At 40.2% G+C, this 13,121-nt stretch overlaps 1 protein-coding gene and 1 non-coding gene across 2 annotated transcripts; both read right to left on the bottom strand.

Moving 5' to 3' along the window:
* Positions 1-261: 261 nt before the first annotated feature.
* On the bottom strand, positions 262-1,372 carry LOC127247103 (uncharacterized). The gene is made up of 2 exons (XM_051268815.1): positions 1,104-1,372; positions 262-577 (listed from the first exon to the last, which is right to left on the bottom strand). The coding sequence occupies exons 1-2, from the start codon at positions 1,370-1,372 to the stop codon at positions 262-264; spliced, it is 585 nt and encodes a 194-aa protein (XP_051124772.1).
* Positions 1,373-12,145: 10,773 nt separating this feature from the next.
* Positions 12,146-12,252, bottom strand: LOC127248171 (small nucleolar RNA R71). Its single transcript, XR_007838026.1, has one exon. It is a non-coding gene; the product is annotated as a small nucleolar RNA R71 (small nucleolar RNA).
* Between the last annotated feature and the right edge of the window lie 869 nt (positions 12,253-13,121).

Raw genomic sequence — 13,121 nt, forward strand, 5'->3', positions numbered from 1 at the left:
AAGCCTGCTTAATCTGATCCAGGGCTTCTTGTTGGGTTGTTCTCCACTTGAACACATCTTTATTCCCACGCAACGGCACTGAGAAGGCCCTCATTCTCCGCTGCGTTGGTGATGAATCTTCTCAATAAATTGACCTTTCCCATCAAGTTTTACAGCTCGTTAATGTTGTGAGGGGGCCCAAGGTCCTGGACAGCCTTGGCCTTATTCTTTTTTCAACTTCTACCCCTCTTTGATGGACCAAAAACCAAAGAAATTCCCTGCTTATACTCCGAAAGCGCACTTCGTCAGGTTCATCTTGAGGTCATGCAGTCTCATCTGCGTAAAGATCTTCCAAAGGTCTAGCATGTGGTGATCGAAGGCTCGGGACTTCACGACCACGTCGTCTATGTATACCTCCATGCAAGCACTGATCAGGTCGTAAAAAAATGCGTTTATCGCCCTTTGGTAGGTCGCTTTGGTATTTTTTAGGCCGACGGGCATTATTATCAATTTGAAGATTCCAATTTCTCCTGGGCTACGGAAAGCTGGATCTGTTTTCTTCACTATTTGAACAATGTTGGAAATCCACTCCGGGTACCTGCATATTCGAATAAAGTTAGCTTTAAGGAGTTTTTCGACCTCCTCTTTCACTTTCGACAGTACTTCCGGGTTGAAACGCCTAAGGGGCTGTTTATCGATACTCAACTATGTTCCTTGTAACCCCGACATCTCATGGTAATCCCATGCGAAGCAATCTTTGAATTCTCATATCAAAGCAATCATTCGCTCTTTCCTCTCGACATTCAGCAAGACACTGACCCGTGTCGCCCGAGGGGTTGTCTCATCCCCCAAGTTAATATCCTCCAATGGGTCCCACGCTTCGAAAGGTGGAGCAGCTCTTCGAATCAGCAAATGAACATCCTCTTCGTCTTGATCGTAATTAGGCGGCTAGGAGGATGTCCCTGTCTGCCCGTCAAGAGGTTGAGCGGCATGATTTCCAGCCCGTATAAATGTACAGTCAGACCTGTCTGCTCTCACCTCCAAATCCTATAAAATTAGGATGTCAGACATGATAAATACCTGAGTTATTAGGCCGTGCGTCGGCCTCGAATTTTATTTTGAACCCCTTCATGGTTAGATTGCATTTTTTCCTCATTTCAGCATCCTTCGGCATCATGGACAGCAGGTATACATCGAGGGAAAAATAAACAGCCTCTGTGAAATGCACCTCCATAGCTGGATCAGCCTTGGCCTCTACCGTCTCGACTTGGTCTCCGTTCCAAAACATAATTTTTTGGTGCAATGTTGAAGGGACGCACTGGGTAGTGTGGATCCAATCCCTCCCGAGGATGGTTGAATAAGTTAGCTTTCCCTCGTTGATGAAATAAGCCATTTGGTTCGTCGTTGTTTCAACCGTCACTTTCTCCGCCAACACATCTGCTACCGTGTACGCATTTCCGACGAAGTCGGTCGTTCACATGGTTGTCCAGACGAAATCATTTATGTTTTTCTTAATTTTTCCCAAAGTGGATAGAGTCATCAAGTTGACGGAAGCTCCCCCATCTATCAGGACCTTGCTGATCATCCGCCCATCAAGATGCACCGTGAGGAATAAGGGTTTCAACTGGCGCGTATTTTCGTCTGTCAACTTCTGAAAAATTACTGGTTCTGGACTCTCTTTCGGAATGTTGGAATCTTGCTCTACCAAATATAATAGACCAGCTCCTTCCAACACCACATCCCTCTGAAGATAATCGTGTTGAACCTGAGGGGCTTTGAATTCCCGAGGTAGCATCCCTATTATATTGACCTTGAGATCTTCTTCACAGTACGAAGCTCGTTCGAGGTCCTGGTCGGAGGCAATAATGTCCAAGCTAGCCTCCGTCGCTTCATTGCAATCAAGGTTATCGATCATCGGCTCACCTTCCGGAATCTGGTCTTTCCCGAGTGTCATAGTAAAGTAAGGTTCATTAGGGTGTTCAACCCTTGCAAGAACTCTTTTTGGTCTCCATTCCTTTCGGGCCTGAAGCTGGTGACGAAGGTCCTTCCGACCAAGCTTCGGCCTTCCAGCGATAGCTCCTTCTGAGCCCTGGGCCTGCTGCCCTCTGGCCTGACCTTCGTGATCATCAGCCTGCTGCACCCCAACCTGATTCTCTCGGGAAAGGTGAGCGGCTAAACGTTGTCGCTACATCCTCATTTTTTGAGTCCTAGTAGGAGGTCGCATCACATGCTCCTTCCGGTTCCTTGTCCAGCTCTCATCGTCTGGAGCCTTCCATGGGTGACAGGTTTGATGGGGTGTGATTACCACCTGATCTACGGACGTTACTCGCCAAACCTCGCCTCCATTTTCAAAGCTTACTTCCGCGATCGTATTCGTAGGGGAAAGTCTGTCCCACACCGAACTTCTTCTCGGAGGTTTGATCGACCTTCCAAGCCTCTCAAACACTGGTTTTTTAGGGGCTGTTCTCCTACCATATGCTCCAAACCCCGAATTTGACTTTTTGGACCTGGCTGGACGTACTCCGACAACGTTTATCGGCGTGGGGAACGGCTCCGTGTCTATTTTCAAGTCAGATTTTTCAGCCAGCTTAGGCGGCCTTCTTTGATGGCTTTTTGGACTGTATTTTGGAAGGAAATGCAGTTCCATGATTTGATGGTCATATACTCCATGCCACATACAAAATAAATTTCCATTCAGCTCCTCTTCGATCGGCATTTTGTGACCTTCTTTAAGGCGGAGCTGGTTATCTTTCAGCAAGTAGTCAAAAATCTGCTCCGTCTTCACGATGTTGAATGAGTAAGATACTTTCAGATTCACCTCATTCCGTCGAGGCGGCTTAAGAGCCGGGCATGTATATGCCTTCCCCTGCGAAATTTCAGCCAAGAAGGTCTCATCTTGCTCCTCGTCGACCTCGGCAACCCCTTCTTGGGCAAACACGTAATGATTACCACTCCGAAACTTTTGATTACGGGCCAGTTGAGCTTCTTTGAAGGGCTGCTCGGCCTTCACAGCTTTGGACATCGGCTGCCGAAAGTCGTGACATTCCTGAAGAGCCAAGCTGTCATGCAGCTGGTGCATCATGTTATTTATTACCACATTCACCACCTGGTCCTCTTGTACATGAACTTGGCATCTAGTTTATGCGCTACTTAATTTTTCCAAGAACTGCTCGATCGAATCCTTGCTTTTCCGATCGCCATATATCCTATGAATCGCATTTTCGATTACCTGTGGATTTATGATAGGATGTGGCAGCGGTACCATCTCTGCCTGCCCCCTTGGCTGTTCGAAAGCTGCCTGAATGGACGGCGGAGTGTGTAACGCCGGCTGCGGGAAAGCTTGTTGAGTAGGTCCCCGTTGTGAGAAACGAGCTCGAGGGCCTTCCGTAGGTTCTCTAAAGATTGGAACCTGTTGCAATGGTGTATTTTCAGGGGCTGGTTGGGCAGAATATTCGTAGGTTTGTTCCAGCCCGGAACCAGCAGCAAATCGACCTTCCCCAACAGCTCCCTGCCCCCTAGTGTATTGAGATGGTGTTAGGACTGATCCTCCTGGTTCCTAAGTCATTTCAGACGGCTTTGGGACCAAGAAAAGTGCTGGTATCGCTGTCGGCCCTGCCCCCCATGCATTGGAAGTCTCTTGTCCGGCCATTGGGTTTTTTCGAAGGCCTGGAATGGTGACTAGGGTGCTGAAAGTATTTCCAGAAATTAGCGGATTATTTTTCTTATATGGTACTGATGGGACTAACCCGAAGGTCGTCCCAAATCCGTCGGTTGAAGGCGGCCCAAAGGAAGCCATCCCGGCCGACGTTCGAGATTCTCCGACCTTCTGGATGGTGATCGGAGGTCCTCCAGATCCGGTATCCCTACCGAACAGAGTAATATGGTCATACTTAAGTGCCTGGGATTTCGGATCTACTACAAAGCTAGTTGTAAGGCCCAAGGGAGGCCAAATCTTTGGCTCGCTGGAATCGACCTTCCGGACCTTACTTTTTCGAGTTTCTTCCTCCAGATGCAGTGCAAACTCGTTCCGAATGGCGGATTTCAGAACGTCGCTAATGTATTTCGATAGTTCTTGGGCGGATCCGTGAAGGGACGACCGAATTTCCCCACGGATCTGCTCTTGAAGAACGCTGGCTGGAAGGCTAATGTTCTGGTCCAGCCTTCCAGCAGCACCGGAAGCCTCATCGCGAAGGGCAGCTTCCTGCGCAGGGCGCGATGACGAATCGCCGACGATTTTTTTGTTTTTTGACATGTTCATAGTCATCGGCGGTATCAGTTTTTCTCCCGAAGTTGCATGTAAAAGTCGCGAGACGTCGATGTCCCACTAGGCGTGCCAATCTGTTGTCGTCAAAAAATCACCACCAACGGCTTACTCGAAAAATCCTGTCGGAATTGATTTAATTGTAGGGTTCCCCGGCTTCCTCAAGAAAAGATCCGGGCTATCTCGTGATAACCAAAAAATTGATGAAAAAAAAAGGTAAAATAAACAAGAACGAAGCTGAAAATTAAATTGGAATTAATCGAAGAAAACTGTAAAAATCTGGAAAAAATTACTAGAAAATAATGAAGAGAAAAATTATGAAAAAAAGAAGAAGATTCATGCTGAATGGCCTCCTCTTCCTCTGGTTCTACCCTTGAATATTTATTTTGTTTTTTTGAATTATGTTTGGATAAGATATTATCCCTAATTATTCTCAACAACTCCAACCACCTTCACTTCCACCTTCTTTCATCCGTTGACTGCTTCAAATGTACCAGGCCGGCTGGGTCCTTGGGCTAGTCAGGTCCATAGGCCCACTCGCTGATCTGGACCTTCTGTTGGGCTGATAACCTCGAGGATTTGGGCTGCACTTGTATTGGGCAGGTCCAATTAATTTTGAGTGTGTACAAATACATATTTATATCAAATCATACAATTATTCCAATTCAAAATTTTTACTATTCAAATCTAACTCAAAATCCAAATTATCAAACAAACGCACCATAATTAAAAAGAATTTTTCAAAACTCCTTCATTGTAGATTTAAAAAGTTCTGAGAACTCCTTAAAATGTTGTTAGAAATTATTAAATAATATACTACAAAAAGGAGTTCTCAGAACTCCTTAAATCTACAATCAAGAAGTTCTGATAAATTTTCAATTTGTCAAAATTCGTAAAAAAAAAAAAGTTCTGGTAATTTTTACTAATTGATGTGATGTTTTGAATATAAAATTGATTTTTAGTGTAATATAAAAAATGAAAAATAGGTGTTTGATTTGATATTTTTTAGGGGAAAAAACAGAATGAATAGTGGATTGAAAATCCAATCCCCAAACAAACACACCCTAAGTGTATATATAATATATATGTACATATATTATATATGTTTTTATATGTATGTGATTGATATACGATAAAGAAAAAAAAGTGAGATAAATGCATTTATAAGTGCAAAATTCAATGCATACATCTCTTGTATTTATAGGCAATAAATGATGGTAATAATGGTTATAAAGCATCCACATCCCTTGTGCGTAGTAGATACGTGTAATACTCTCCCTTGGATGCTTCTATACAAAGAATGTGTCTCGTTAAAACCTTATTATGAAAAAACCCTATGGGAAAAAATCATAGTGAAAGAAAAAGAGTACATCATTCTTGCATTAATGCGCTCCCCCTATTTTGGACTTTATTTGATGTCTTTCAACCGACGCATTCCAATTCCTTTTATCAATTTGTTGAATGTTGCCGTCAGTAGCGCCTTCATGAATAAATCTGCAAAATTTTCAGAAGATCGAATTTGTTGCACATTAATTTCACCACTTTTTTTAAGATCGTGAGTGAAAAAGAACTTCGGAGATATGTGCTTTGTCCGATCGCCTTTAATATACCATCCTTTTAATTGAGCTATACAAGCTGCATTATCTTCAAATAATATTGTAGGAAGTAATATATTATCGGTAATCAAGCCACAATTTTTCTGAATATGGTGAGTCATGGACCTCAACCAAACGCATTCACGACTGGCTTCGTGAATTGCTAAAACCTCAATATGGTTTGAAGAAGTAGTTGTTATCGTCTGTTTAGTAGATCTCCAAGAGATCGCGATTCCACCACAAGTAAATTAATAGCCAGTTTGAGAATTTTCTTTGTGTGGATCAGAAAAATAACCAGCATCAGCATAACCGATTAATTCATTTCGAGATTCACTCAAATAAAATAGACCGAGGTCATGAGTCCCCTGAAGATAACGAAAAATGTGTTTGATATCATTACAATGGCGCTTTGTGCGGGATGCGCTAAACTTGGCCAGTAAATTTACTGGAAAAGATATATCTAGCCTGGTATAATTTGCAAGGTACATTAATGCGCCAATAGCGCTGAGATATGGTACCCCGGGGCCAAGCATTTCTCCATTTTCTTCCCTTGGCCTAAATGGATCTTTACTTGAATTAAGGGATCTGACCACCATTGGTATACTCAGGGAATGAGATTTATCCATATAAAATTGCTTTAATACCTTTTGGGTATATGTGGATTGATGAGTAAATATCTCATTATTAACATGATCCACTTGTAATCCCAGACAATATTTTATCTTTCCAAAATCTTTGATCTCAAATTCTTTCTTTAGATATTTAACTGCAATTTTGGATCTCTTCTGGAGTTCCAATTAAATTGAGATCATCAACATATATTGCAATAATGAAAAAATTTGATCCATTTTTCTTTATAAAGACGTATGGGCATATTGGATCATTAGTATAACCTTCTTTTATTAGAAATTCACTAAGACGGTTATACCACATTCGCCCTGATTGTTTAAGTCCATACATTGACTTTTTTAATTTGATGGATTATGATTCCCTTGGGTTTAATTTGTATGCTTCAGGCATATTGAATCATTCAAGAACTTTCATATAAAAATCAGTATCCAATGAGCCATAAAGATATGCAGTAACTATGTCTAAAAGACGCATATCGAGCTTTTCTCGCACTGCTAGACTCACAAGGTATCTAAAAGTTATTCCATAAAAAACTGGAGAGTATGTTTCATCAAAATCTACTCCAGGTCTTTATGAGAATCCCTGAGCTACAAGATGGGCTTTATATCTCACAATTTCATTATGCTCATTTCTTTTTCGTACAATCACTCATTTGTATCCAACTGGTTTTATATCATCTGGTGTTTGAACGATTAGTCTGAAGACCTCTATTTTGTTTAATAATTCAAGCTCTGATTGAATCGCATTTTCCCATTTTGGCCAGTCATTTCTTTGTCGACATTCATGAACCGATTTTGGCTCTGGATCATCTTTTTCTTCCATTATATCAAGTGCTAAACTGTATGCGAAGGCATTATCAATAATTGCCTCTTTGCGGTTCCAACATTTTCTTGAAGTAACATAGTTAATTGAGTTTTCAATAATCTCATCATGTTCTTCAAGGTCGTGCTCTTCTGGAGCAATTATTTCAGGGTTGACTCCTCATTAGATTGAGGTTTATCAATGTCATTCCTAATATTTTCATGATTATCATTATTAATTCCTCTTTTCTTTCGAGGATGTGTGTCTTTGGAACCGAGTGGTCTACCACGCTTTAAGTGTATCGCTGATTCATTAGCACTTGTAATTTGTCCATCTGGGACAATTATTTTAGCCGTAGCATTAGCAGCTTGGATATATGATTGAGTGACTTTGCTCGAGTCATTGAATGCATCCGGTAATTTATTTGCAATATTTTGCAAATGTATAATGCGTTGAACTTCTAGTTCACACTGCTTTGTACGAGGATCACAAAAATTCAACGGGATTTTCCAATTAATATCCCTTTTCGGTTCATTTCCGTCTCCCCCTAATGTCGGAAAATATGATTCGTCAAAATGACAATCTGCAAATCTTGCAGTGAATAAATCACCCGTCATAGGTTCAAGATATTTTATAATTGACAGCGATTCATATCCGACATAAATGCCCAATCTACGTTGAAGATTCAATTTTGTAGGTTTGGGGGGTGGAATATGAACATAAACAGCACACCCAAAAATACGTAGATGAGATATATTTGGTTCGTGACCAAATACTAACTGCATTGGGGAATAGCTATGATAGTTTGTCGGCCTCATTCTTATAATTGTTCATGCATGTAAGATTGCATGCCCCCAAGCTGAAATGGGCAACATAGACCTCATGAGTAACGGTCTAGAAATCAATTACAATCTTTTAATAAGTGATTCTGCCATGCCATTTTGTGTATGAACATGAGCAACTTGGTGCTCTACATTAATTCCAATTGATATGCAATAATCATCAAATGCATTCGACACATATTCACCAGCATTATCCAGACGTATAGTCTTAATTGGATTATTGGAGAATTGTGCCCGTAATTTAATAATTTGGGCAAGCAATCTTGCAAATGCCATATTGCGAGTAGATAATAAACAGACATGTGACCATCTGGTTGATGCATCAACGAGCACCATAAAATATTTAAATGGCCCACACTGTGGGTCTATTGGTCCACAGATATCCCCGTGTATTCTTTCCAAAAATGTAGGTGATTCAATACCTACTTTAGCTGGCGATGGCCTGGTTTCAATTTTTCCTAAGTGCAGGCAACACAAGTTAACTCATTTGAGTTTAACACTTTTTGAGCTTTTAATGAATGGCCATGCGAATTCTCAATTATTCGCCTCATCATTATACTGTCAGGATGCCCAAGGCGATCATGCCATATTTGAAAATCGGTAGTCTTTTGATCTACCGTGAGGTGTGTTTCAACAACACCTAATATCGCATAATATAAACCAGTAAAGAGTGATGGTAATCTCTCAATGATGTATTTTCTTTTATCAATGATATTGGTGATCAACAAAGATTCACCATCGGTATCACTCATAGTTTCAATGTGATAACCATTTTCTTTGAATGTCCTGAAAGCTCAGTAAATTTCTTCGAGCTTTAGAGGCCAACAGTGCATACTGTATCACAATTTTCGTCCCTGCGGAGAGAAATATAATGGCTTCTCCAGAGCCTTCAATTAATTTGACATTGCCACTTATTGTATTGACATTCATCTTTTTCCTTTTCAAATGGGAGAAATATTTTTTGTGTTTCAATATAGTATGTGTCATTGCACTGTCAATGAAACACATATTTGCATCATTTTGTTTGGCATTCATTTAACCTTCAAATAAAAATAAATGCAGTATTAATAAAGACAAATACAAGTATTACAAAATGCATTACAAAAATGTAATATGCGATAATTTAAAATATTACAAAATTTAAAATGACATAATATGTCTGTCACTGGGGGTTTGTGGGATCTACGACAAAATCCACTATATCAAGATGCGTTGTATCGTAATCCAAAAGATCATCATCAGGGTCTTCATCGTTATATATATATAATACTCTTAAACTTTATATTCTGGCATTTCAGGTTTAGCTGGGCTTCGGGTTGGGTATGGGGCATTTCCTCTGAGTATCATTGAATATTTATGGAGAGCAAAACAACCATATAATGTGTTTGTTGTTGCTGAGATTGCAACATGTGCTGCATTATAGAACTCTGATTACCTAGAGGTACCTAGAGCAGCAGCTCACTAATACCCTTTTCCAGCTGAAGTACAATTCTCTTCCATCAAATATAGTGTTCACAATTTTAAATCCCTGATTTGATATGATGTTTATAATGGTTCCAATAAAATTAAATGAAATGTGGGAAAGGTTGTCGAAGTTGTTTTATTTGACCTTTCATAAATAATTGAAGGGAATCAATCCTGAATATTGTAATTAAGGTAAGTCTTTACTTAATTTATTTACTGTTGCAGTCCTTTTCATGCAAGTTTTTTGAATGTATGTTTTTCTAGAAAGTAAAAGCTGCATTGGTTCAAGAAAGGGAGAGGCTCTTCGAGCTTTTGAAAGAAGTGCCATTTCTAAAGCCATTTCAAAGCTACTCGAATTTCATTCTTTGTGAAGTTACATCTAGGATGGATGCTAAAAAATTGAAGGTATTGGCTTGCCACTTACACTATATGTTAAATTGAAGTTATATGTTTTATTTTATTTTAGTTTTATTTTAATGGGCGTGCAAACTGGTTGCACATCCTCCTTATCAATGAGCGCTGCCATGAACTATGTGCTTATGGCACTTAGATTTTAGGATACATTTGTTTGTAAGAGTGTTTTAGGATACATAGACTGTTTTTCTTTGATCTGGAAACATCTTCTTCCTTTCGATTCTTTATGTTTGGACAAATATGTTTTACAGGAAGACCTACCAAAAACGGGCGTGATGATTCGGCACTACAGCAAGAAAGAGTTGGCCGGTTATGTCCGTATCTCGGTAGGGAAACCAGAGCATACAGATGCTTTAATGGAGAGCCTCAGGCGCCTGCATAGTCCTATATAGATATATGATAGTTAGAAATCGCATGTGTTTTATATTCATATCATATGCGATATTTGGATGATTTTGATTGGATTCTACCTAATTTATATGCGAATTGTTTATTTGCTGTGTGCAGAGGGCAAATATTAAATTTGGCATAATTGGCAGAAAAAAGAAATAAAATTAATTAAAGGCTCAAAAGCCTATCTACAAAATAATTAGGGCAAACATTAAATAAAATGAGGGATCACACGTTTCAGAAGAGGAGAGAACGGCTATGGCAGAAATGCACAGGAGACTGACAGATTCATAGATCGCGCATGAGCAAATCGACAGAGAAGATTTCCCCCTCCCACTATGACATTATCTTTCTCTTTTGTTCTTTTTTATTTGATTATGGACTAGATACTTTTTTGGTTTGAGGGGTGATAATGTTTTGGTTCTTTTGTTTTGGAGATTTTTGATTTTCTTTATAAAAGTTCTTTTTGATTATCAATATTTATCTAATTCTTATAATAGCGTTTGTGATTGTTAGATTGATTGAATATTTTGGTACCGATATTTAAATTAGTCTGATAATCTAAAGTCAATTCAGGTAGGATATCTGTAATTGTATTCGCACTTGAATAGGTGATAACCGGGTTGAATAGTTCCTTCCCGGGGGTTAGATAATCAAATCTAATTGCTCCTCCTATATAGTAATTATTTTGAATTAGGTTTTTCTATATTACAATGCAGTTAGGCAATATTCTTATGGGCGCACCTAGGTTTATTTGGTTAATTAGGGGTAGTTAACGGTCGTACCTTAATTACCTACACTGTAAGGACAAATTGGTTGTCAGAGCTTATTGATAACTATAACCAATTTATTGATACTTTAATAAGAATTAACTTTATTGAATTAATGATAAAACACAAGTGCCATAACTGCATCATCCCTTGAGCCAGGCATCCCCTTGATAGTCAGTTCCCCCTTAATTTAATTGCTTTGTTATTTTATTTTAATTAGGTAATAAAAGAAAATTTCCACTTTATTTACTGCATTAGAACACGAAAGAATGAATCACACAATCCCTGTGGAGACGATCCCTTCTCCTGTATTACATTAAATTGTGATCACGGATTAGGTGAAATATTTGATTGACCGCGCGACAGGTCAATTTTTGGCGCCGTTGCCGGGGATTGGCGCTTTGTTTTACTCTTTTGTGTTATTTTAATTTATCCTCTTGTTTATGCCCCGTTCTTCTCGTACAGATGAACTGATATTTAATCTTGAGATCGAGAAGGTTGAGCGAAAGCTGCGAAAGGAAGCCAAGCAACAAAAAGCTGCTCAGGTTGCGAAGCTGGCAGAATCTTTAAACCACCTCAAAATCTCCAGCTCTAGCGACTCTAAAAGTGATCAAGAGACTGTCATGGCTGAAGATACCCGCACTCTAAGGGAGTTGGCTGCTCCCAACTTGGCGTAGCAGCCCTTATGCATTAACTTTCCCACTCTGAATAACACTATTGCTTTTGAACTGAAATCTGGCTTAATCCATTTACTGCCTTCTTTTCATGGACTTGCAGGTGAAGAACCTCACAAACACTTGCAAGAGTTCGACGTGGTGTGCTCCAGCATGAAACCACGAGGTGTTACTGATGAACAAATCAAACTCAGAGCCTTCCCATTCTCGCTCAAAGATGCTGCAAAGGATTGGCTCTACTATCTCCCACCTGGAAGCATCGACATGTGAAACGACATGAAAAAGAAATTTTTTGGAGAAGTACTTTCCAGCTTCCAGAGCTGCGATCCTGAGGAAGGAGATATGTGGCATCAACCAACAATCAGGTGAAACGCTCCATGAATATTGGGAGCGATTAAATAAGCTTATCATTAAATGTCCACAACATCAAATTCTCCCTCAATTATTGATTCAATACTTTTATGATGGTTTGCCATTGATAGATAGGAACGTTATCGATGTTGCAAGTGGTGGAGCTTTAGTAAATAAGACGCCGGCACAAGCTTGGGATCTTATTGTGAGGATGGCTGAAAACATGCAGCAATTTGGTTCAAGAGATGTTGGACATATGAGCGGAAACAACAGCGACCATGCCATCCAATCGATGCAACAACAACTTTCTGAGTTGACGAGCTTTGTTCGCAAGATGGTCGTGGAAAAATCCAACCCGAGTGTCCAGGTCAAGGTGTGTGGAATATGCACGAGTGTAGGACACTCTACATATGCATGTCCGACCCTCAAAGAAGAATGTGCATGTCACCCCTTCATAATTTTGTTCCCCTTCTGGAGCTTCGAACTCAGGCGGCAACAACCCCACAACCAATAATTGACCACCTTCAGCATTACACTCCTTCGATTGTGTAGTTTTCGGCACCCATCGGCGTTGCCAATTTAGACTGGGTCCGGCATTTGGCATAGAAAAATCAAACGAGGCTGCAACTCTTGACTTTTCCGAGGTCTTTCCTTCTGCTCATGGGCTTTCAAGGTTTTTTTGTCCCGATTTGTTGCTTGCTGAATTTCTGATTCAATTTTCTTGCCTTTGCCCCTTGCACTTTTCTGATCTAGCTGAACACCTTCAGCTTCCAACTTAACCTGTAATCGTCTCCTTTGTGCCCTTCTTTTCTGGGAACGCTTGAGGTCACCCATTGCCCTCTTAGCATTTGCCTCCGGCACATTGACGGTCTACTTCTCCGAATCTACGGCTGACGGAGGCTTCCGTGTTGTTCTTGGAGTAATGGTGATCTGATCAGCAGACGTAATGG

Source organism: Andrographis paniculata, unplaced genomic scaffold (genome assembly GCF_009805555.1).
Source record: "Andrographis paniculata isolate CXL003 unplaced genomic scaffold, ASM980555v1 Contig32END, whole genome shotgun sequence".
In the NCBI taxonomy this organism is placed as follows: Eukaryota; Viridiplantae; Streptophyta; class Magnoliopsida; order Lamiales; family Acanthaceae; genus Andrographis; species Andrographis paniculata.